The sequence below is a fragment of the Heterodontus francisci genome, chromosome 18, assembly GCF_036365525.1.
Source record: "Heterodontus francisci isolate sHetFra1 chromosome 18, sHetFra1.hap1, whole genome shotgun sequence".
Lineage (NCBI taxonomy): Eukaryota > Metazoa > Chordata > Chondrichthyes > Heterodontiformes > Heterodontidae > Heterodontus > Heterodontus francisci.
This window is the reverse complement of record NC_090388.1, coordinates 14,288,219-14,310,805: the sequence shown is the minus strand read 5'-3', so window position 1 is coordinate 14,310,805 and position 22,587 is coordinate 14,288,219. Positions and strand designations below refer to the sequence as shown.

General features: G+C 40.4%; 1 protein-coding gene across 3 annotated transcripts in view; it reads right to left on the bottom strand.

The window, feature by feature from the left end:
- Positions 1-22,587, bottom strand: part of LOC137379464 (host cell factor 1-like) — an 89,219-nt gene that overhangs the window by 26,272 nt on the left and 40,360 nt on the right. For all 3 annotated transcript variants that reach the window (XM_068050318.1, XM_068050320.1, XM_068050319.1), the window contains exons 13-21: positions 18,477-18,613; positions 14,821-14,971; positions 12,807-13,030; positions 11,507-11,753; positions 9,585-9,745; positions 3,290-3,680; positions 2,323-2,601; positions 1,052-1,137; positions 529-666 (exon numbers count right to left, since the gene is read on the bottom strand). In XM_068050318.1, coding sequence (XP_067906419.1) covers positions 529-666; positions 1,052-1,137; positions 2,323-2,601; positions 3,290-3,680; positions 9,585-9,745; positions 11,507-11,753; positions 12,807-13,030; positions 14,821-14,971; positions 18,477-18,613 — 1,814 coding nt within the window. The remainder of the gene's footprint in view (positions 1-528; positions 667-1,051; positions 1,138-2,322; positions 2,602-3,289; positions 3,681-9,584; positions 9,746-11,506; positions 11,754-12,806; positions 13,031-14,820; positions 14,972-18,476; positions 18,614-22,587) is intronic.

Sequence of the window (22,587 nt, the reverse complement as noted above, 5' to 3'; positions counted from 1 at the left end):
GTGTTCACATATGGAATTATTAGAATGACTTACCCATACTAAAACCATATGCTCTTAATGACTTCATGCACACAAAGCGGGCGCTAAAACCAAACAGTACTGAAATTTAGTGTTACGTGAAACATAAATAGTAGCCAACAAAAAATAAAAATCTAGTTTTGAAAAGATAATCCATACTGATCGACAGCAGATTTGAAAACCTGATTTTTTTTTTAAAGTCTGGTTTTCTGTTCCTGGAAGCACTGCCTCTTCACAAATCCTTAAGCCAACAGCAGGAATCAGTGTCAGGTGTTATTGTACCTACAACACCCACATGTCTGGTTTAAGAAAAATGCTGGAAAAGTGATAGGGGCAAGAGGCAGGGAGGAAGGAAAGCATGCAGAACAGGTAACTCCAAAATGTCTCCATTTAAATGCTCCAATTTGTACAATATTTGCTCAGGAATGAGGGCTAAAGCCAATATCAAGTACTAAATGCAAACGTAAAGTATGGGGCAGCTTCCACATTCGCCATTTGAATTTCACTCACCTCTCCATGGCTGCCCTCTGGTGGCAAGTGATACTGAGTTACAACAGAGCTGGTTCCTTTGATGATCCCTACATCATACCATGCATTGCCTTCTTTCTTTGGTGTTACCTTTAATTGTGTGAAAGAATTTTCTTGTTTCTGAAAAAAAAACAGGATCTTTGTTCAGGTTTTGCTTCAATGCAAAAAGTACCATCACTGAAAACCAACCTTTGTGTAGAAAGCTTGAAAATCAGCTACATCCGTTAACACTTTATTTATGTTTATGAGCACAGAACACTAATCCAGAGGTTAGCTGCGTGACCTTACATAAGGTTTTTGTACCACATGGCTCAGTTTTAGTTCGCTCTTAAGCAAAAATTAGATAGCAGCATGTTGTGACTGTATCATGTTACTTCACATTTAAATATCAAGGCAGAACATGCAAGTTCAACTGTTCTATCATGGCGGTGTAAAATCTGTTGTATTGGGTAACCTAATAAACCAGTAGAACTGTCGTTGAGGTAGTAGTAGTAACTCTATTTACCCCATTTGCTAGTTGATTACTATTGGAGACTTCAATTGGTGACACAGCTGCCGTGGTGGAGGATGATGGAAGTGAACTGGCAGGACCTAAAAACAGAAGACCTATAAAGTTATTTCCTGTATGCTGGATGTGAATTTATTCAATCTCACTATGTGTTTAATAATTATGTTCATTGATGGCATATAAAATATTTGAAGTGATGCATCCATTAATAATTAATGACCTTTAGACCATATGTACGACCCTGTCTGCTCGACTCAACACAAAATCATTGTTAAATCATATTTAATTCGGTAACATATAAACTGCAATAAACAAGGAACCAAAATAAAAGCACTGAACTCACTTAAGATGTATAAACACATCTCATTAATTTTGCATTCAAATGACTGTCAAATTTCAGGCATAAAGCATTTCAGGCATTTCTTCACACTTTGAAGTTAAGTTTCGACAGAATAAACAAGTGTTACAACAGGTGCCATGTTAATAAGAGATGGCAAAATATTCCAATAAAAAGTTTTCTGTAAACAACTACCATAAATCAGGCTATGCCAAAACACTCTTTCTTTTTCAAGATTAAAAACAATCTCAAGTAAAACACTTACCTTGGATATTCCCCATCTTTGTAAATACCATTAAATTGTGGACACAAATGTCTTTGAAGACATTTGCAACCATATCTTTTCATTTATATGCTGTAACTAGATATCGGAACCACAATTTTTTCATGAAATTTATTTTATTTGAATGCAAATATTGAGACATACCAAGATGCAGCGTTATTAAAAAAACAAACAAAAAACATTTAAAAGGTATCTCTGACTCTGGAAGCAAAACAAAGCCAAAATATTAGACATGTTCTCCTGTCTGTGCATTAACACAAAAGCACTAGTGTCTGCCAACACAGTGAAGCCAAGATGTGTGAGGGCACCTCGAGTAGATAGTCTTGCAATTCTTTGGTTTCACATCAGGTGTAGTATCTGACCAGCCAAGTCTGACACCCAGCAACTTTTTGAACTAACTTTTGAATCATTTTCATGTTACAAAAGTGATCCTGCCACTCGTGCTTTCCTAACACTGAAAATTGAGTCTGCAGATGTTCACAGAACTTTATCCTCATTGGATCAACTGATGTGCAACTCCAGTGCAACCCTGTTTAATAGTTGTACACCAAGCTATGCTGTAGTGCAGCCAAATGTTTACAATTACAAAAACTATGGAGGAAACGAATAGACTATTGCATTATATCATTTTTAGTGAGTTGAACATACTTGAAGTGGTAGGTTGGTGCGTGTCCTCTGTACATGTGGCCTGGCCTTGCTGACTGCTTTGCATGTTTGTATCATCAGAACTCAGCACTGCTGCTTGAGGAGGAGCACTCAGTGTGTTCTGTAGCACTGGAGGCTGCAATAGATCTTTTTGTTGTGCTGGTTGCTCTGGGGTCTGACTCTCAGGCTTCTGGCAATGTTGCAAATGCTGAGAAGTGTCTGCGTTAGGCACACCTGGTTCTGAAGCGACAGCTTCGGAGGAGGGTTTTACAGTGTTGCATTCTAAAATATTAAAACAAGCAGTTCTGAAAAGGTTAGTCATTCTGAAATATATCCAAAAAGGTTTGGTATAACTAATTTTTACATAATACATTTTGTATTATGAAAATCCTTTTATATATCCATAGGCATCACTGATATAAACAAATTACATAATGCATTTTTAAAAAACCTAAACTTGACACATTTCTCTGCAAGGTACTGAATGCAAACTTATCGAGGAGGTTGAGTCATTTTAAAAATCGGATATAGAAAGGTTTAATGATTTCAATAATCCAAATGGACAGTTCTTAATTATCAATGTGTACATTCCTTATAGACAAGTTATGGCCATTAATGTAATATAATCTAATAAAATTGTCTCTAAAGCTGCAGATTTCACATTTTTGATTGCTACACACACTTACTCAAAAGTTTTTTTTTTAAAAGTGAGTTAAGACAACATTTTTAATCTCGTTGTACTAATCTGCAGAATTAACCCAAGAACAAAAAGGTTATATTTGACCTCTACCTACTAACACTCTATAAAAGAGAGTTCTAACTTCTTCCAGACAACAAATAACAGTTTGCATTCCTGTCGAAAGATATTTTTTTCAGTGATAAAAAAATACAGCTTTTTCCCCCATGGGCAGAATGCCTGCCTATTCCTGAACCACATTTAAAATAGTTATTTTAAAAAAATGGTGCTTACCTGTAGCTTTTGGCAATGAAGATGCTGGAACATCTCCAGCAGTCATTTTGTGTTGGATACTGTCTGTTGGTTTTGCTTCAGTAACAAAAGGCTCAGTTGCAGTGACATGATGATGGTGCTGCTCTGGGTTTTGACTCAACTGTTCCTCTGCTTTACTACTTTCCACTTTCTCTTGTGGGTCCTGGAAGGCCTCTGCCTGATCAGGTTGCTGACTCTCAGTCGGCTGTGGTACTGCATTTTCAAAGTTCTTTAACGTCTGTTCGGAAGAAGTCTGAAGCTCAGAACTGCCTGGATATTGGCCAGTCTCTGCAACAGGTGCCAATTGTGACGTATTCGAATCTGACAAAGATGTACTACTGCTTGAAGTAACATCAGATGTCGTTGAGGCAGCCTGGTCAATGGAAAGTGAAAAGACAAGACTGCAGGTATGAATCCAAAACACAAACATAAAATATAGTCCACCAGTTTCTGACTTTTAGATTTAGCTCATACCAAACAGTCCTGATAATTCCAAGTCATTTTTGTGTCAATAACCTGAATTATCCAACAATTTTTATTATGCAAAGTAAATAATAGTTAAATAGGAATTGGTGCAAAAAACTGAATAATCAGATAATTTGTAGACCAGATATACCCATGACTGGAAACCTTCAAGTTGTGTATGGGTAAGAAAGGGAACATTTATGCAGCAGTGATTAGGATTCATACAAGGGACATATAGATCACATCATAATTAGTGTGAGGTGCTAACAAACTTATTTTGAATGGGCTAACACCTCAAATAAAATAACACAGACAGGATTATTATATGACTATTGTCAGGCAGGCCCCACCTACCAAGAATGAGGCACACATTATTTCGTCACATGAATATTAAAACTTAAAATTGCTGCCGGGAAGAAAAGAGGGCCTATCACAAGGAATTGCCAGGCACCTCGCCGGAAAGACCTTTTTTGCATACTAGCAGACAGTGCTGGATCAAAGGACCCAGTCCCTGCTTCCCCAATACACAGAAGACTTGGTCAGACCAGTTTAGTCACATGACAAACAGGCGGTTATTGTTTTTTGAATTTGAACTTGCCACAGAGTTTTGAATCTGAACGCTTTTTGCTCCTGGACTGAGAACATCTATCTCCAGTCTGTACCCATCTCTTTCTCATGGAACTGAAGACCCATTGAAGAGATATGAACCCCAAGAGAGAAAAGTCTCCTACAGTTAACAAGGTTTAAGAAGAGCAGCTAATGCGTGTCCTTGATAAGTATGTACCTGTCAGGCAGGGAGGAAGTTGTCGAGCAAGGGAGCCGTGGTTTACTCAAGAAGTTGAAGCGCTTGCCAAGAGGAAGAGGGCGGCTTATGTTAGGATGAGACGTGAAGGCTCAGTTAGGGCGCTTGAGAGTTACAAGCTAGCCAGGAAGGATCTAAAGGGAGGGCTAAGAAGAGCAAGGAGAGGACACGAGAAGTCATTGGCGGATAGGATCAAAGAAAACCCTAAGGCTTTCTATAGGTATATCAGGAATAAACGAATGATAAGAGTTAGAACAGGGCCAATCAAGGATAGTAGTGGGAAGTTGTGTGCGGAATCAGAGGAGATAGGGGAAGCGTTAAATGAATATTTTTCGTCAGTATTTACAGTAGAGAAAGAAAATGTTGCCGAGGAGATTACTGAGATACAGCCTACTAGGCTAGATGGGATTGAGATTCACAAGGAGGAGGTGTTAGCAATTTTGGAAAGAGTGAAAATAGATAAGTCCCCTGGGCCAGATGGGATTTATCCTAGGATTCTCTGGGAAGCCAGGGAGGAGATTGCAGAGCCGTTGTTGTTGATCTTTAAGTCGTCATTGTCGACAGGAGTAGTGCCGGAGGACTGGAGGATAGCAAATGTTGTCCCCTTGTTCAAGAAGGGGAGTAGAGACAGCCCTGGTAATTATAGACCTGTGAGCCTTACTTCGGTTGTGGGTAAAATGTTGGAAAAGGTTATAAGAGACAGGATTTATAATCATCTTGAAAAGAATAAGTTCATTTGCGATAGTCAGCACGGTTTTGTGAAAGGTAGGTCGTGCCTCACAAACCTTATTGAGTTTTTCGAGAAGGTGACCAAACAGGTGGATGAGGGTAAAGCCGTGGATGTGGTGTATATGGATTTCAGTAAGGCGTTTGATAAGGTTCCCCACGGTAGGCTATTGCAGAAAATACGCAAGTATGGGGTTGAAGGTGATTTAGAGCTTTGGATCAGAAATTGGCTAGCTGAAAGAAGACAGAGGGTGGTGGTTGATGGCAAATGTTCATCCTGGAGTTTAGTTACTAGTGGTGTACCGCAAGGTTCTGTTTTGGGGCCACTGCTGTTTGTCATTTTTATAAACGACCTGGATGAGGGTGTAGAAGGGTGGGTTAGTAAATTTGCGGATGACACGAAGGTCGGTGGAGTTGTGGATAGTGTCGAAGGGTGTTGTAGGGTACAGAGGGACATAGATAGGCTGCAGAGCTGGGCTGAGAGATGGCAAATGGAGTTTAATGCGGAGAAGTGTGAGGTGATTCACTTTGGAAGGAGTAACAGCAATGCAGAGTACTGGGCTAATGGGAAGATTCTTGGTAGTGTAGATGAGCAGAGAGATCTTGGTATCCAGGTACATAAATCCCTGAAAGTTGCTACCCAGGTTAATAGGGCTGTTAAGAAGGCATATGGTGTGTTAGCCTTTATTAGTAGGGGGATCGAGTTTCAGAGCCACGGGGTCATGATGCAGCTGTACAAAACTCTGGTGAGGCCGCACCTGGAGTATTGCGTGCAGTTCTGGTCACCGCATTATAGGAAGGATGTCGAAGCTTTGGAAAGGGTGCAGAGGAGATTTACTAGGATGTTGCCTGGTATGGAAGGAAGGTCTTACGAGGAAAGGCTGAGGGACTTGGGGTTGTTTTCGTTAGAGAGAAGGAGGAGGAGAGGTGACTTAATAGAGACATACAAGATAATCAGAGGGTTAGATAGGGTGGATAGTGAGAGTCTTTTTCCTCGGATGAGGATGGCAAACACGAGGGGACATAGCTTTAAGTTGAGGGGTGAAAGATATAGGACAGATGTCAGAGGTAGTTTCTTTACGCAGAGAGTAGTAGGGGCGTGGAACGCCCTGCCTGCAACAGTAGTAGACTCGCCAACTTTAAGGGCATTTAAGTGGTCATTGGATAGACATATGGATGTAAATGGAATAGTGTAGGTCAGATGATCGGCGCAACATCGAGGGCCGAAGGGCCTGTACTGCGCTGTAATATTCTAATTCTAATTCTAAATACTGGGCCCCAATGAAAAGCAGGACTACCTGCAAAAGGACTGCAGTGAGCTCGAAGCACAGCAACAAGAAACTCTTCTGATATTGCCTCAAATCTCTCTACTTCATTTTTTCTTCTGCTCGTTTCTGTCTCTATTTGCATGTGCATATCGCGTATGCATACTAGCATGGGGCGCAGCGTGTATCTGTAGGCGTTAACCGAATTTAAGTTTAAAGTTTAATAAATTTCACTTTTCTTCTTTAAACCTAAGAAAGCCTGTTTATGCTAATTTTTGTGCCTTATAATTGGAAAGTTGTGAACCAGGATTCACCAAGGGGGAGCTCAAAACACTATGTTTAAAATTAAAACCTGTTACAATAAGACCAGGTGAAGGCTAAAGGGGACCCCTAGACACCTTTCTCACCTGGTCGTAACACTATACTAATCATTTGCCCAGTCATATCAACAGTTCTAGTTATAGTTCTGAGTGAAAATGGATGTTAAAGCTACAGCACCCAAGCATCATCTCTATTTAGTTCTTACCTTAGAACAGGTTAATTGCAGAAACATGTTTTCTGGTCAAGTCACAGAATCGTCGAAAAGTTTATTTTTGTGGGGCTAGAACCAGGAGTAGCCTTCCAGGCTCCACAAAAACCAGCCTGGGTTGCTGCTTCTCCACACCTCCCAACTCTATTTATAATAATCTCCTTTCGGCCTGGCTGCGCAATATTAAGGGAGCCCAGAACCAGTGGGTTACCATGGAGTGCTTGATTCCTGAACACAAAACCACCAGCCTGATGCTCATGAGGCTTGACCTCAAAATGGACCAGGCCTACCCTAGGTACTATTAGGCAGCTGCCCGATAGTAAAAATCTACCCAAAGGAGTGGGAATAATTACTTTGTGTCTGTCTTCACAGTGTAAGACACAGAAAATCTCCCAGAAATACTAGGGAACCAAGGGACTTGTATAAATGAGGAACTGAAAGTAACTAGTATCAATAAAGAGGCAGTACTCGAAAAATTAATTGGATTGAAAGTTGATAAATCCATTGGACCGGAGAGTGGATGCATTGGTGGTTATCTTTCAAAATTCTATAGATTCTGGAAGGGTTCCTGCAGACTGGAAAGTAGCAAATGTAGCCCCAGTATTTAAGAAGGAAGTGAGAGAGAAAAGGGATAACTACAGACCTGTTATTTTGACGTCAGTAGTAGGGAAAATGTTAGAATCTATTATAAAGGATGAGATAACTGGACACTTGGAAAATAATGATATGATTGGGCAGAGTCAACATGGTTGTGAAAGGGAAATCATGTTTGACAAACCTGCTGGATTCTTTTTTGAGGATGTTACTTATAACCTATAACCCAAGTAGTGCATCCATAAAGCCTTGGTGAGACCATACCTGGAGCACTGTGTACAGTTTTGGTCTCCTTATCTAAGGAAGAATATACTTGCCATAGAGGGAGTGCAACGGAGGTTCACCAGACTAATCCCTGGGATGGTAGAATTGTCTTATGAGGAGAGACTGCAGAAACTGGGCCTGTATTCTCTAGAGTTTTGAAGAATGAGAGGTGATCTCATTGAAACTTACAAAATTCTTACAGGGCATGACAGGGTAGATGCGGATAGGATGTTTCCTCTGACTGGTGAGTTTAGAACAAGGGACACAGTCTCAGAGTAAGGGGCAGGCCATTTAACAATGAAATGAGGAGGAAGTTCTTTACTCAGAGGGCGTGGAAGCTCAATCATTGAGCATGTTCAAGACAAATCAATAGATTTCCAAATACTAATGACATCAAGGGATATGGGGATAGTGGGGGAAAATGGCATAGAGGTAGATGATCAGCCATGATCTATTTGAATGGCGGAGCAGGCTCGATGGGCCGAATGGCCAACTCCTGCTCCTATTTCTTATGATCCTATGAACGCTGGCTAATTTTCTCCTGCCTAAACGACTCATTTATATTTCCCATTAGGAGGTATGACTTCGTGTAACTTGGTTTACTTCCATACTGTTCATAATACTGCTGTCAATTACTTTTTTAAATCCACTGTTAGGATATGGATATCACTGGAAAATGCTGCATTTATTGTTTCCCTTGAGGTGGTGGTGGTGGTGGGTCTTCTTGAATCACTGAAGTACCTATGGTGAAGGTGCTCCAAAAATGCCGTTAAGTAGAAAATTCCAGGATTTTCACTCAGTGGTGATATATGCCCATCAGGATTGTTGTGTGACTTGAGAAGGAAACCTAGAGGCAATGGTGTTCCCTTATGTCTTATGATCCAGATTGTAGAAGTCGCAGGTTTGGGACATGCAGCCGATGAAATGTTGGTGACTTATGCAGTGCGCTCTGTAGATATTACACAGTACAGCCACGGTACACCAGTGGTGAAGGGAGATGTTTAAGCTGGTAGGTGTGCTGCTGATCAAGTGGATTACTTTGTCATGGATGATGTCAAGATTCTTGAATGTTGGTACAGTTGCATTCGTTAAGGCAAGTGAAGGGTATTCCATCACACTCCCAACTTGTGCCTTGTAGGTCCTGAAGAAGCTTAGAGGAGCAATGTTCACCAATTGTCAGAAAATTCCCAGCCTCTGAGCTGAATGCTACAGCATTTACGGGGCTGGTCCAGTTGAGATTTTGGTCAAGGATGACACCCCCAACCCCTCCTCCCCAAGGATGTTGATGGTGTGGGATTTGGCAATGATAATGCCACTGATTATCATGGGAAGGTGGTTAGACACACTCTTGCTGGAGATGGACATTGCCTGGCATTTGTGTGGCATGAATGTTACTTGCCATTCATCAGTCCAAACCTGGACATTTCCCAAGTCTAGTTGCATACAGGGTAATTTTTCAAAGCTCCACCCCCAGCACAGAGCCTTGCTGGGTTTAACACCAAGGCAGATTTATATGGAGTGCAGCCTCTTCAAACATCCTCTTCTACATTGAAGATAAGAAATGTCATTAAAATGAAAAACAATGCTTATTGTTTCACCAGTAAAAACAGAATCATTTTCTTCTTTTCTTACCTGCAATGAAGGGCCTGGAGTTGGTGTAGATTGTGTAACAGTGGTCACTGCTCCAGTACATGCTGCTGAGACAGTGGTCGCTGTATTGGTTGTTCCTGCAGTCGCTGTTTCTCCGTGCACACTTTCTGGCATACCATTGTTACTTGTGTCTGGTGGCTGAACTGTGACACACAAAAGATTTTAAAAAACACTGTATGGTATAACAAGATCAGGACAATATCCTAGAATTTTGCTTGCTTATTTTCATGGATCACAGGTGATATTTTGTAGTCGTGGTTAATCATCTCTTTGAAGAGACTAAATAACTTGGAAGAACCCATGTTAAATTTATTTTTTGTTCTCAAAGACACTGCGAGATTAAACTTTTTCCTTCATTTAGGAATCGAGATACAGAATAAACCTCACTCTGCTTTGTCCAACTGCTTTTTTTTTTAAATGAATGTTCCCGAACTCCACATCAGTGCCCATTTTATTTCTTCCCCACTCCAACTGTGCCTGAAAGCAACATTGGAAAAAAAATCATAGATTTTTTTCAAAAATGCAGACAAGGAGGTCTTTCTATAAGTTAAGTTGCTAGTTGATGACAGAAAATGAAATCAGATTACACAAATTTATCACCATCACAATCCTTAACCTTGAATAACGATACTTTTCACTGTCATATTTAATATGGTATTCTCTGTGACTGTGACTATGATGCATTATCCCATCTCATCCTCTGCAGCCTTTGACTCAGAGGACCACCTCCGGACTCAACTATTTTAATGTTCTCCTGGCTGGCATCCCATCCTCCACTTTTCATTAACTTGAACTCATTCAAAACTGTGTTGCCTGTCTGCTACCTTGCATCAAGTCCTGCTTGCCCAACACCCCTGCCCTTGCTGATCTAAACTGGCTCCCAACCCCCCAAATTTAAGATTCACAATACTCTTGTTTAAATCCAGTTATGGTCTTTCCCCTTTCCATCTCTGTGACCTCCCCCAGCCCTATATTACCTTTAAAACTCTTCGGTGATACTCTCTTGTGACTGTGGCCTCGTGCATTCACCCTCCTTTCGTCCCACCATTGGTAACCATATTTTAAGCTATCTAAGCCCGATTCTCTGGAATTCCCTACCCGAAAGCCCTCTGGCCTCTCCAACTCCCTCGCCCTCTAAGATTTTCCTTAAAATCCACCACAGACCCAGCTTTTGTTCAGTTCTAATAGCTCCTTCTTTGTTCAGCATATATTTTTACCCTTCTGTGAAAGCTCCTTGGGATGATTTTCTATATTAAAAGTGTTCTATAAATGTAAATTGTTATTGTTGTGTTTAAATATCTCCCATGACGGGGCACTCAGTAAACGGGGTAACATGCATTACAAGGACAGAAATGGATTGCACAATGTAATACCTTCTGCTAAGGTAGAACTATGTCACATCAAGATCACAAAGTCTATTGCTGTTACATAAACACAGGCTCAGGTTAATCAGAGTCTAATTGTTGTTTGGTAAGAGAAGGTGGAGATAGAAAAATGTTTGCAAGTTTCAAGCCAAAGATCAGAAGCCCCCAGCATTAAGTGAGAATCTACCTTAAAAAATGTTTTCTATCTGTAACATACAAGTATGACATCTAGCACAGCAAACATATCATTTCCATTAGCAATATTGTGGATTTACATGCTCATCTCTCCAGAGTAATTGTAACCAAAAAAAGTTTTTTTTAAAAATCAGAGTTGTTCGAGTACATCTCTGAACAGTTGAAGTAGCTGGGTTCCAAGTGAACAGAAAATGAGCTGTTTGCTGTTAACCCTTCCTTGATTGTAGTAGGCCAGACAGAAGCACAATATCAGCAAGTCTACTTCATCAACATTAATTAAGAAACATCGCTCCTCTAAATGGGGTGACCAGTTTCAGATGCCTCATTATTGCTTAGTCTACTCACTTTGATTCAGAGATATGTTTGCTGTACTGTTGGTAGCTGTATTTGTAGTATTTGTTTCTGTAGTTTCATGGGCTGGCTCTTCTGCTGCTTGATGTATTTGTTGATCTGAAGTTTGCACATTATTCTCGGAAACAGCTATTGCAGTTGCAGCTTGTTCTACAGCCACTGGCACCCGCATTTCACTACTGTGTGTAACCAAGCCAGTAACTGGAGGGGACACTGCTTCTCCTGATATCACAAACATGGGCTGTCAAAACACAAAATATATGCAGCAAGAAACTATTAACCTATGAATACACTAATAGGTTTGTAACAGTAAACATTCAGGGATAATTCTTCAATGTAGAGGACCATAATAATCTCACACCTATACAAAATCCTTATCATGCATCTGCACTTCAAATTCATAATTTTGGTTGATTTTTCTTGTCAAAATGAGGGGTAGTTGTGCTTGGGCAGACTGCCAATCAATGTGAATCACCCACACTCAACAGTAACACTAATTACCCTTGTATATTATTTTGCACGTAACAAAACATCCTGAGGTGATTTTTAAAGGGAAATCAAGCAGAAAGTAGGAGAGAAGTTAAGGGAGGTTACAGAAGGCATGGCCAAATAGATATATTTTTGAAAATGTTTTTAATGATGGTGAGGGACAGAACTGAAGCAAGGAGGTTTAGGAAGAAAATTCCAGACCGCAGGGGATGTGATGGCAAAAGGCTCTACCTCAAATGTTATGAGGGGGAGGAGCAGTATGGGAGGAGCAGTGTTGGTTCGCAAGGGTGTTGGTTGAAGAATGTAGAGATCAGAGAGGAATTTGAAGATAAGTGAAAGGAGCAACATGCTGGGAAACCAGTGGAGTCTCAAAACTAACCTGCATTTATATTGTACCTTTAAGGTGCTTCATAGAAGCATAGAAAAAAAAAATGAATTCCAAGCCTAGGAGATATCAGATGGGTTTCAAGGAGGATCTTAAAAAGAGGACCAAGGTGGAGAAGAATAAGTGTATAAGGACAAATTTCCAGGAGTGTGACACCTAAGCAGCTGAATGCGTGGCCGCCAAAGGAGGAACGAAAGAAGTTGAAGGGGTTGCACAAAGAGACCAGAGTGAAAAGAATGGAAAGTTTGGCGGGCAGAGGGGAGTGTGGTGTGTGCAGACTGAAAGAGATTACAGATGGGAAGCCGGGTGGCCACGAACGGATGCAAACACAAGGATGAGATTCTGGTGTACATTAAATTTAATTTAATTTGCAAAAGACAAAAACACACAGACAAACAATCGATAAGATAGATCAATTACCTCGGTGTTAACCATAGAAGAAGTTGAGACAATTCCTGTTGTAGCCTTTAATGCTGTTGGTGCCACAGCCAATGGATCAATAGTTGTGCTAACCCCTTGGGTGGCCAGTGTTGTTACTCTAGCCAGAGCAGTGACTGGTGGAGTGAAGTTTGATGATGCAAGACCTGTTGCTCCAGCATGAATTGTAGTTGCTGCAGCAGTCACAGTACCCAATGTAGTAACACCTGCATCGTAATAGATTGCAAAGATAAGCTTTCAAGAACTAGTAAACACTTAAGAAACCCCAGAGCACTACAGAACACACCTTGGTCTGGATTGCAGATGCAGTAACCCAAATGCCACAGAAGTGGCATAAGTAGAATACAAAATATTTCCTCCCTCATAGCATACACATTTTATTTTAGCATTGCTCTTGTTCTTAAAGTTGGGGGGGAGGTGAAAGAGTTGTGTGTAAAATTAAGATTCAGGCTGCAATCAGAATGTAGCCAAAGTACAGGTACACCAATGTTAAATATTCATATTGAATGTTCAACAGCAACAATAATTTGCATTCATGTAGATTACTGTTGAACACTCAATACAACTGCTACAGAGGCTTCTGGCAGGAAACTACCCTTTACCCCAATATAGGACCTGATATGAGCAGTTGCCTGTACGTCTTGAGCAGCCAGGCAGCTTTTCTTAGGACAGGGGCAGAAAATAGGTCACCCGAGAATGGTTGGGCCTCTTGATTGACACAGCAAGTAGTTTTTCCCTGTCCTGTCACCTGAAAGTCTGCCTCGGTTTCACATCCTAGCCCGGCCCCATTGAGACCTGAATAATTAGGAGTACAAAATTACACAGGAGAGCAAAGGAAGAATTTTACAATTTTCCCACCTGTTTTTGCAACTCCAGCCAACATTTAAGCTGAGTGAAGTTCAGTCCCACTGTAAGTATGGAACCAGGAGCACTTCAGAATATCAAAACGACACCTTGGTAGGCTCAGTGATCTATGAACTACCTGACTAACCTAGTGGTTTCTCAAGACATCCTTTTGGAAGCAGATTTTTTTTTTAAACTTGTAAAACAACTCTAAAAGGGAGTTTAAAGTATCAGATTGAGGGTTATCTATCTACCTAATCGATCATATACTTTGAAAGTGCCTGTAAACACTTCTTGCCTCTGTGAGAAAGCAAAAGAGGTGGCATCCAGCAACCACTCTAAAGATTTACTGCTGCAGAGCAGTTACACTTGATAAACCGATTTAATTTTGAAGCCATTTTCCAGCCATGCAAATAGGAACTACTACTATTTTGAAAAAGCTCCGAACAGCCAACACAAATTGGTGAAAGACCAATACGCAATACTATTGTAAAACAACCTCACACCACAATCTCTCTACTGAGTTCCTGCTCTCATCTGCATTTCAAATATTAGATAGCAGGCAAAAGCCAGGCACCATGGTCACATCACATAGCTTTGCCAATTAGCTAGCTCAGTAGCATTGGTTGGAATCTCGGCTGAGGTTGCTTGCTTTCTCAACCATTGTATCTCTTGAGACGTGGATGGCTGGAGAGAAATACAGAATTTATAATTCAAACAACAGCTGACTGGGATAACGATATGAAAATTGGAGATGAATGCGTGGCATGTATGACATCGAGTCAGCTGTGAAAAAGGCATGTTCATCTACTGCACTACATTCCAGTCTGCACCCATCAGTGGAACCCAACAAATTGATAACACGTGGATTGTAACCAGATTCAGGACAATGACCTGACCAGCTTTAGGCAATTTCTTTTTCTTTTTTAAACACAGATTCCCATCAGTCCAACTCGAGACCCAGATCAGTATCTGTTAGACTTAACTCCAGACTTATCTTATACCAATTAATTTAGAAGGCTATGGCAGATTTTAAGCATGTCCCTGCACACTTTTTAAGTATGGTAGATTTTATATAAATGTAGCTGACCATAAACCTGCCTGTGTAATCCCTCTCAACTGTAAAAGAATAAGCTCAAATTATAAAAATTACCTGTGGTTCCTTTCACTAGCAAAGTTGACACTGTAGGTTTGCTTGAAGGCACGGAGACAGGAGTAACCAATCTGACTCCACTAACTGTGACAGGAGTCCCACCAACTGTTCGCAGGATGGTACCAGGTGTTCCTGGTGTCTTCAGAACAACCTAGAAAGGCCACAAGTGAAAATTGGAATAACGACATCTGTTTTAATGATTAGGGTAATTTGATTATCTGACCACGTGGGATGACTGGGCAGCAATTAGGAGCCAGAAACTTGCCCAATTAATCCCTCCCTAGCCTCGGAATGCTGAAAGCAACTAAAGCAATCCTCAATGCCACCATTATAGAGAACAAGCCAAGCACAGACAAGCGGTCTAATTCTGTGTCTGGCTCAGTATCACTCCACATGGGGAATCTAACAATGACCTTTGACTAGAACTGTTTGGTTTGCATCTGCATCACATATCTAGTTCTCAGACAGAAGTCAGGTACATCCTCACAAAGAGGGAACGAGAAAGTTTATGTAAATGCATTTAACAAAAAACATCCATCCACGTTGCCCTGGCTACATCTGCACAACTTACATCCAGTTATAAAGCATTATTCGTACATGCCGAGAACAGATTTTTTTTGCCAAATATCTCTAACAGGGAATGATGATTATTTGCAGGAGGGAGAACTAGACTGAGAGGAAGAACTGCATTAAAGGAATAAAAAACTAGACCAGAATGAAGGAAAGTATGTAAAATAATAGGTTACTATTGCATTTTATTTACAGTATTTCTATAATTAAATGATTATACAGTGTTCAGCTCTATTTATAACTCCTCCAATAATGAAGCACATGCCAGCCTACAGCAGGACCTAGACAATATCCAGGCTCTTGCAGACAATAGGTAGGTAGAAAACATGCCACATTAGTGCCAGACAATGACAAGCTCCAACACTGCTTCCTGACCTCAATGCCACAACCAACACTGAGTCTTCCATCATCAGCCTCCTAGGGTCACCACAGACCAGAAGCTCAACTAGACTACCCATATCAACAAAGACACTAGAACAGCAAGACAGAGGTTGGATACTCTTCCAAGAGTGGCTCTCCTCTTGACCTCTCAAAGCCTCTTCACCACCTACAAGATTCAAATCAAGAGTGCGATAAAATAATCATCACTCGTCTGGATGGCAACAACATTCAAGAAGCTTGACACTAACCAATGTGTTTAATCAGTATAGTTGCCACCGGACTCAATATTCACCTTCACCAGTACACTGTGGCTGCAGTAATCATTATCCATGGGACGCTCTGAGGCAACTCACCAAGAGTACAATATTTACCACCTCTACAACACATGGCATCAACAACTTGCATTTATATAGTGTCTTGAATGTGCAAAACATCCCAAGGTGCATCAAGGACTGTTATCAAACCAAATTTGACACAATGAGTTAATAGAACAGATGACCAAAACCTTGGACAAAGAGTTAAGTTTAAAGAGCATCTTAAAGGAGGATAGAGGGGGGGAAAAGATTAAAGAGGGAATTCCTGGGCTGAGGGCCTAGAGAACTGAAGGCATGGCTGCCAATATCAAGAAGGACAAGAGCAAGATCTTGGGAATACTATCAAGTCCAAGTCATATACCATCCTGACATGTGCATATATCACATGGCTTCATTGTTTTTCAGTCAAAATTCTGGAATGCCCTACCGAACACTGGTGTGGGAACAACATGTGCACAAGGATTGCAGCTGCTCAAGGCAAAAGATGACCACCAACTTCTCAGGAATGGACAACAAATGCAGCTTTGCTAGTGTCACCTACATAAGAATATTTTTTAAATGTACAACAAGCAACATGACATGCTATACGGAGTTCCTTGATTATAATTAATTTCATGTCAGTGTCAGCTTGGATAAAAAAAATGGCCTAAAGACAGAAAATAGCGAGTCATAGGAAATGGTTGTTCTTCAGTCTGAAGGATGGTGATCCCCAAGGGTCAGTGCTAGGACCACTGCTTTTTTAAAAATATATTTATATATAAATAACTTGGGATATTGGAATAGAGTAAAATTTCAAAATTTGCCAATAATACCAAACTTGGAGGTGTGGTAATCAGTGGGAATGTTACCAATCAGCTGCAACAGGACATAGATAGGCTTGCAGAATGGGCAGACAAGTGGCAGATGGAATTTAATATAGAAAAGTGTCAGGTTATGTATTTTGGCAAAAGGTATAGGGAGAGGCAATATAGACTTAATGACACAGTTCTAAAGAGTGTGCAGGGACAGAAGGACCTGGGAGTTCATGTACATAAATCTTTGAAGGTGAAAGGGACATATTGAGCAGGTAGTTAGCAAAGCATATGGGATCTTGGGCTTCATAAATAGAAATATTGAGTACAAAAGCAGGGAAGTTATGCTGAACCTTTATAAAACTCTGGTTGGGCCACAACTAGAGTATTGTGCCTAGTTCTGGTCATCACACTTTAGGAAGAATGTGAAGGTCCTTCAGTGTGTGCAGGGGAGATTTACCAGAATAGTTCCAGTGATGAGGGAATTTAGCTACATTAGGTCGAAGAAGCTGGGGTGTTCTCCCTGGAACAAAGGAGGTTGAGGGGAGATCGGATAGAGGTGTACAAGATGACAAGTTTAGATAAGCTAGACAAAGCTGTTCCCATTAGCTGATGGTGCAAGGACTAGGGGACACAGATTTAGGGTTTTGGGCAAAAGATACAGAGGGGAATGTGAACTTTATTATGCAGAGTGGTAATGACCTGGAACTCGCTGCCTACGAGGGTGGTGCAAGCAGAGACAATGATTTCAAAAGGAAATCGGATGGGCACTTGGGGAAAATAAATTTTCAGAGCCACGGGGATAGAGTGAGAGAATGGGACTGACTGGATTTCTCTAGAGTCGGCATGGACCCGATGAGACGAATGGCCGTCTTCTGTGCCATAATGACTATCACTCTATGTCATTCTTGAAATTTACCCAAAAAACAATCGACATCTGAAATGACATTGTTCAAAGTGTTGCTTGAACAAATGTTCAAGGCGTCAGGGACCTCCAAAGAACAAAGATGTTTGTCTTTACCTACATGACAATCTGTCTGGGTCCACCTCCTCTTTCTCACATCCTCCAAGTAGATCCCACTACAAATTGCTTTCGGTCTGGCATGCTTTAAAGATCTAAATCACTCCCATTTGTCCATTTTGGCCAAGCTTTCTGATGAAATGGTTTGCAATTTAAATAGATAGTGGAGATTTCCATTTCCAAGTGAGGAAATATAAAAAATATTTTTAATTTAAAAATCAAAAGGCAAATTAAGGTAAAATAATGGGACGGTTCCACTGTAAAAAAAAACCCCTTCAAAATATTTTTTGGAAAAGACGGGAGTAATTCTACGATCCCATGTTTCAAGTGGGGAACAACGTTCACTGAAAGCATGGATCAGAGCAATACTGCAACCTCGACTGGAGGTATGCAAGTCTGTACAAGCTGGGAGAATGGAACGGAACTATCCCCAATATGCTTTCAGATTGAGGCATCTGGAAGAAACAGAGGTCTGAAATGGTCATAGTGGAGGAATAGGAAGAAAGGGACAGACTATTCTCCATTACCTTTGTTAAAATACATTAATATTGCTTTAGGAATGAATCAAACAGGTGCTACCTGCGTCACTCCAGGCTGTCCTGTGGTAAATTTTGGCACAGCTGTAATGATCTTTGCTGGAGCTCCAGTTCCTGATGTGACCACTTTTGTTGTAATGATTGTTATTGGAGATTTCATACCAGGGGATGCAGATACACCTAGAATAAAGTGTATACATCATCGTTGAGGATTTGTAAATGACACAAGACATTCACTTTTTTATATGCCGTATTAAATGTTTATATTTACATAATTCCTATCTTTAGATCATTGGCTGCCTATTAACTTTTTTCTTCTACTGTTGTGAATATTTATCCAGACAAATTGAGCGCAAATAAATTCTTCCTCATGTAGCTCGAACACTTTAACCCCGAGAGTGAATAGAGTCACATACACAAGAGATCAAAACAGGTCATGATACAGAAAGTAAAAAAAATATGGTGAGGGAAAGACGTCAGCCTCAATTCCACCACCAACTCACCACTACATCACTCAGTAAATAGTTTTCGTATCAAGAATGGAGGATATAAGGTGCAGCTAAAAAAAAAAGTACCAACAACTAATTAATGCGAATATTTCTTGAGATTGCGGATGTAAATTTCCTTTAGCCATATCCTGGCCCAGAATTTCCTGGAATGTTTCAGCATAACTACAATGTAAGAGTGTCACTGTGCCAGATTTTTGAGGAAATTTGCACACAAGTGATTTATGCTGGTTTTACACAAACATTACTACATAAAAGTTTTCTCGATTGTTTATGGCACTTAATAAATATTCACTGAGAATGTCTGTTGCTCATTTACATAGCTATTCCAGCTCAAGCAAGTTTCCTGGATGTTTGCAAACAATACACTGGCGTAAATCTACAATCAAGTATTTAGTTGTATCATGGCCCAGCCACCTGATATAGGCATAAGTGTGATGATCTCTAGAATTTGCTGGCGATTTTCTTTGTAATTCTTCTTGTTGACTTTTCCATATCAAGACTTGCGTTACACTTAACCAAAGTGTGTCTTCTCTATGCACTCAAAATACCCAAAAGGAATACCCTTCTCTGCAGAATAATAATGAGGAGCAGCAGAGGCAAGAGTGTCAAAGTGAGGCAATATGGCAGATGATAGCAGCTCACTCACTATTAGTGAGATAGGAACAGGAGTATGCCATTTAGCCACTCAAGCTTGTTGCACCAATAAGATCATGGCTGATCTGTATTATAACTCCATTCACCTGCCTTGGCTCCATATCCCTTAATATCCTTGTTTAAATATTCCAACTGGATTATGGCAAAAAAAACACTTGACAAGATGTAATACATCAAATGAATTTACCATTTGTGAGTGTTACGACCAGGTGAGAAAGGTGTTTAGGGGTCTTTTACTGTCTTCACCTGGTCTTACCGTAACTGGGTTTAATTTTAAACACACAGTGTTTTGAGCTCCCCCTTTCTGAATCCTTATTCATAGCTTTCCAATTATAAGGCAAAGAAATGAACACACCAGGTTTTCTTTAGGTTTAAAGAAAAGTTAAATTTATTAAATCTTAATCTGAAGCTCGAATATGGTTAACGCCTATGGATATACGACACGCCCACACTAGCATGCACACAAGATACACACATGCAAATCGGAACAGAAAAGGGAAGAAAAATAAAATGGAGAGGTTTGAGGCAGTCTCCAAGGGGGTTTCTTGTTACTGTTTCTGTGTTTCCAGCTCGCCATAGAATCCTTGATCATAGACAGCTCTTACTTTTTGTTGGGGCCCAGTATTCTTCTTGAACCTTGTTCACTGTAGAAGATTTTTCTCTCTTGGGGTTCATATGTCTTCAATGGTTTCCGAAGCTGGTGAGAGTGAGATGAGAGCAGACAGGAAAGAGGTGTTCTCAGTCCAGGAGAAAACAGCCTTCTGATTTAAAATTCCTTGTTGGAAGTTCAAATTAAAAAAACTCCAACAGTCAGCCAGCCACGTGACCAAACCCGTCTGACCACGTCTGTTTGTTTACTCAGCCATCTTAGCAGTTAACCTGGAATGCTAGCCTTTCCACCTTCAACATCTGGTAATCAAAAGTCCATTGTGGATTAAATTGGAGCAGGGAATAGCTCCTTTGGCCTTTGAAGTACTTGTCTGTTGATATGCTAATGTTGCTCTCCAGTCAGGGGCTTGCAATTTTAAGTTTTAATGTTCATGTGGCGAAATTAATTTTCCTCATTCATGGCAGGTCAGGGGGCTTGCCTGACAGTGAGTCAATGGCCTGAAGAGTCTGCAGACTTATAGAAACACGGCTGCCATCAACCACAAAAATTTTCAGTGGATGGTGATTCAGCCTGTTAACCAATTGCTGTAACATACTGGTAGAAACTACACTTCCAAGAGTGAAAAGCTGACATATGAATTTTTTAAAAAATCTAGATATGTTGTTTTACACTACTTCACAAATTCAGAATTACCCCAGTGAGCCTCCTTGTTGGGAGTGGAGTCACTGAAAATTTACCATCATATTTCACAATAGATCATAAAACTAGAGCACCTGCCATCAGTCCCAGAACAGTAGTTAATTCAACAATAGTCTGATATTCATTTTCACATACCTAGTCTAAAAAGCTAACTTTAGCAGAGAGATAATCACAGTAATTGATGTATACTTATCCCTACATCAACATTATGCTTAATTTATTTTTAATAAAACTCCATTTTAGTGGCTTTTTTTTTTAAAGAGTAGCCATTTCAGTGGAGATGACGACCTAGGATCATGGTAGAATGGGGATATCCTTGTTTGCATTACAGTATCAAAACTGGACTTGTACATCATTGTCTGCCCACTTCTGTGTGGTTCTGTGTAAACTGCAATTCCTTCTACTCTAGTAACTAATATGCAGTGTAGAAAGACCCCAGGAAACAGCTATTTGCATATAGCCAATAAAGAACCAAATACAAAATTCTGTGGAATGACTGCCTTGCTAGAGCTTCCTCTTGCTGCACCCTAGCTTGATGATATGCAGCTTTCCCATATTGTACTCATTTTACAGGGTTTCCATGTGGAAGCCATGTAAGCTACTCAGCCCATTGAATCTGTGCTGGCTCTTTTCAAAGAGCAATCCAGTCAGTCCCACTCCACTGCTCTTTCCCCATATCGCTCTAATTTCTTCTCCTTCAAGTATTTATCCAATTCCCTCTTGAAGGCTACTATTGGATCTGTATCCAGCACCCTATCAGGCAGTGCATTCCAAACCCTAACCACTCGTTAAACAACAAGGTTTTTCTTTGTCGCCTTTAGTTCTTATATCAATCACCTTACATCTGTACCCACAGGCTATCGACTCTTCAGCCATTGGAAACAGCTTCTCTTTATTCACTCTCAGCAAAGCCTTGATGATTTCAAATACCTCTATCAAATCTCCTCTTCGTCTTCTCTGCGCTATGGAGAACAACCCCTACATAACTGTAATCCCGCATCCCTAGAACCATTCAAGTAAATCTCTTCTGTACTAGTTCCAAAGCCTTCACTTCCTTCCTAAAGTGTGGTACCCAGTATAAGTACTTCAGCTGGAGCCAAACTAGTGCTTTATATAGGTTTAGCATAACTTCTATTGATTGATCAATTCACGGGTTGTGGACGTCGCTGGCAAGGTCAGCAGTTATCACCCACTCAACTTCCTGGCTTTTGTACTCTATGCCTCTATTTATAAAACCCACGATCCTATACGATTTATTAACTGATTTGTTGACCTGTCTTGCCACCTTCAAAGATCTGTGCACAAACTCCCTCAGGGCTCTCGCTTTTTACCCTCCTTTAAAATTGTACCATTTAGCTTGTATTGTTTCTCCTCATTCTTCTACGAAAACATATCACCTCACACTTTTCTACAGTGATTCATCTGCCATCTCCCATTCCAGCAACCAATATATGTCTTCTTGAAGACAATTACTATCTGCCTCACTGTCTATTACACTTCCAAGTTTCATGTCATCTGCAAATATCAAAATTGTGCCCTGTACGCCCAAGTTCAAGTTATTAATGTATATCAAAAACAGCAGTGGCCCTAGTACTGAATGCTGGGAACACCACTATACACCCCCCTCCAGTCTGAAGATCAGCCATTCAGCACAACTCTATTTTCTATCCACCAGCCTATTT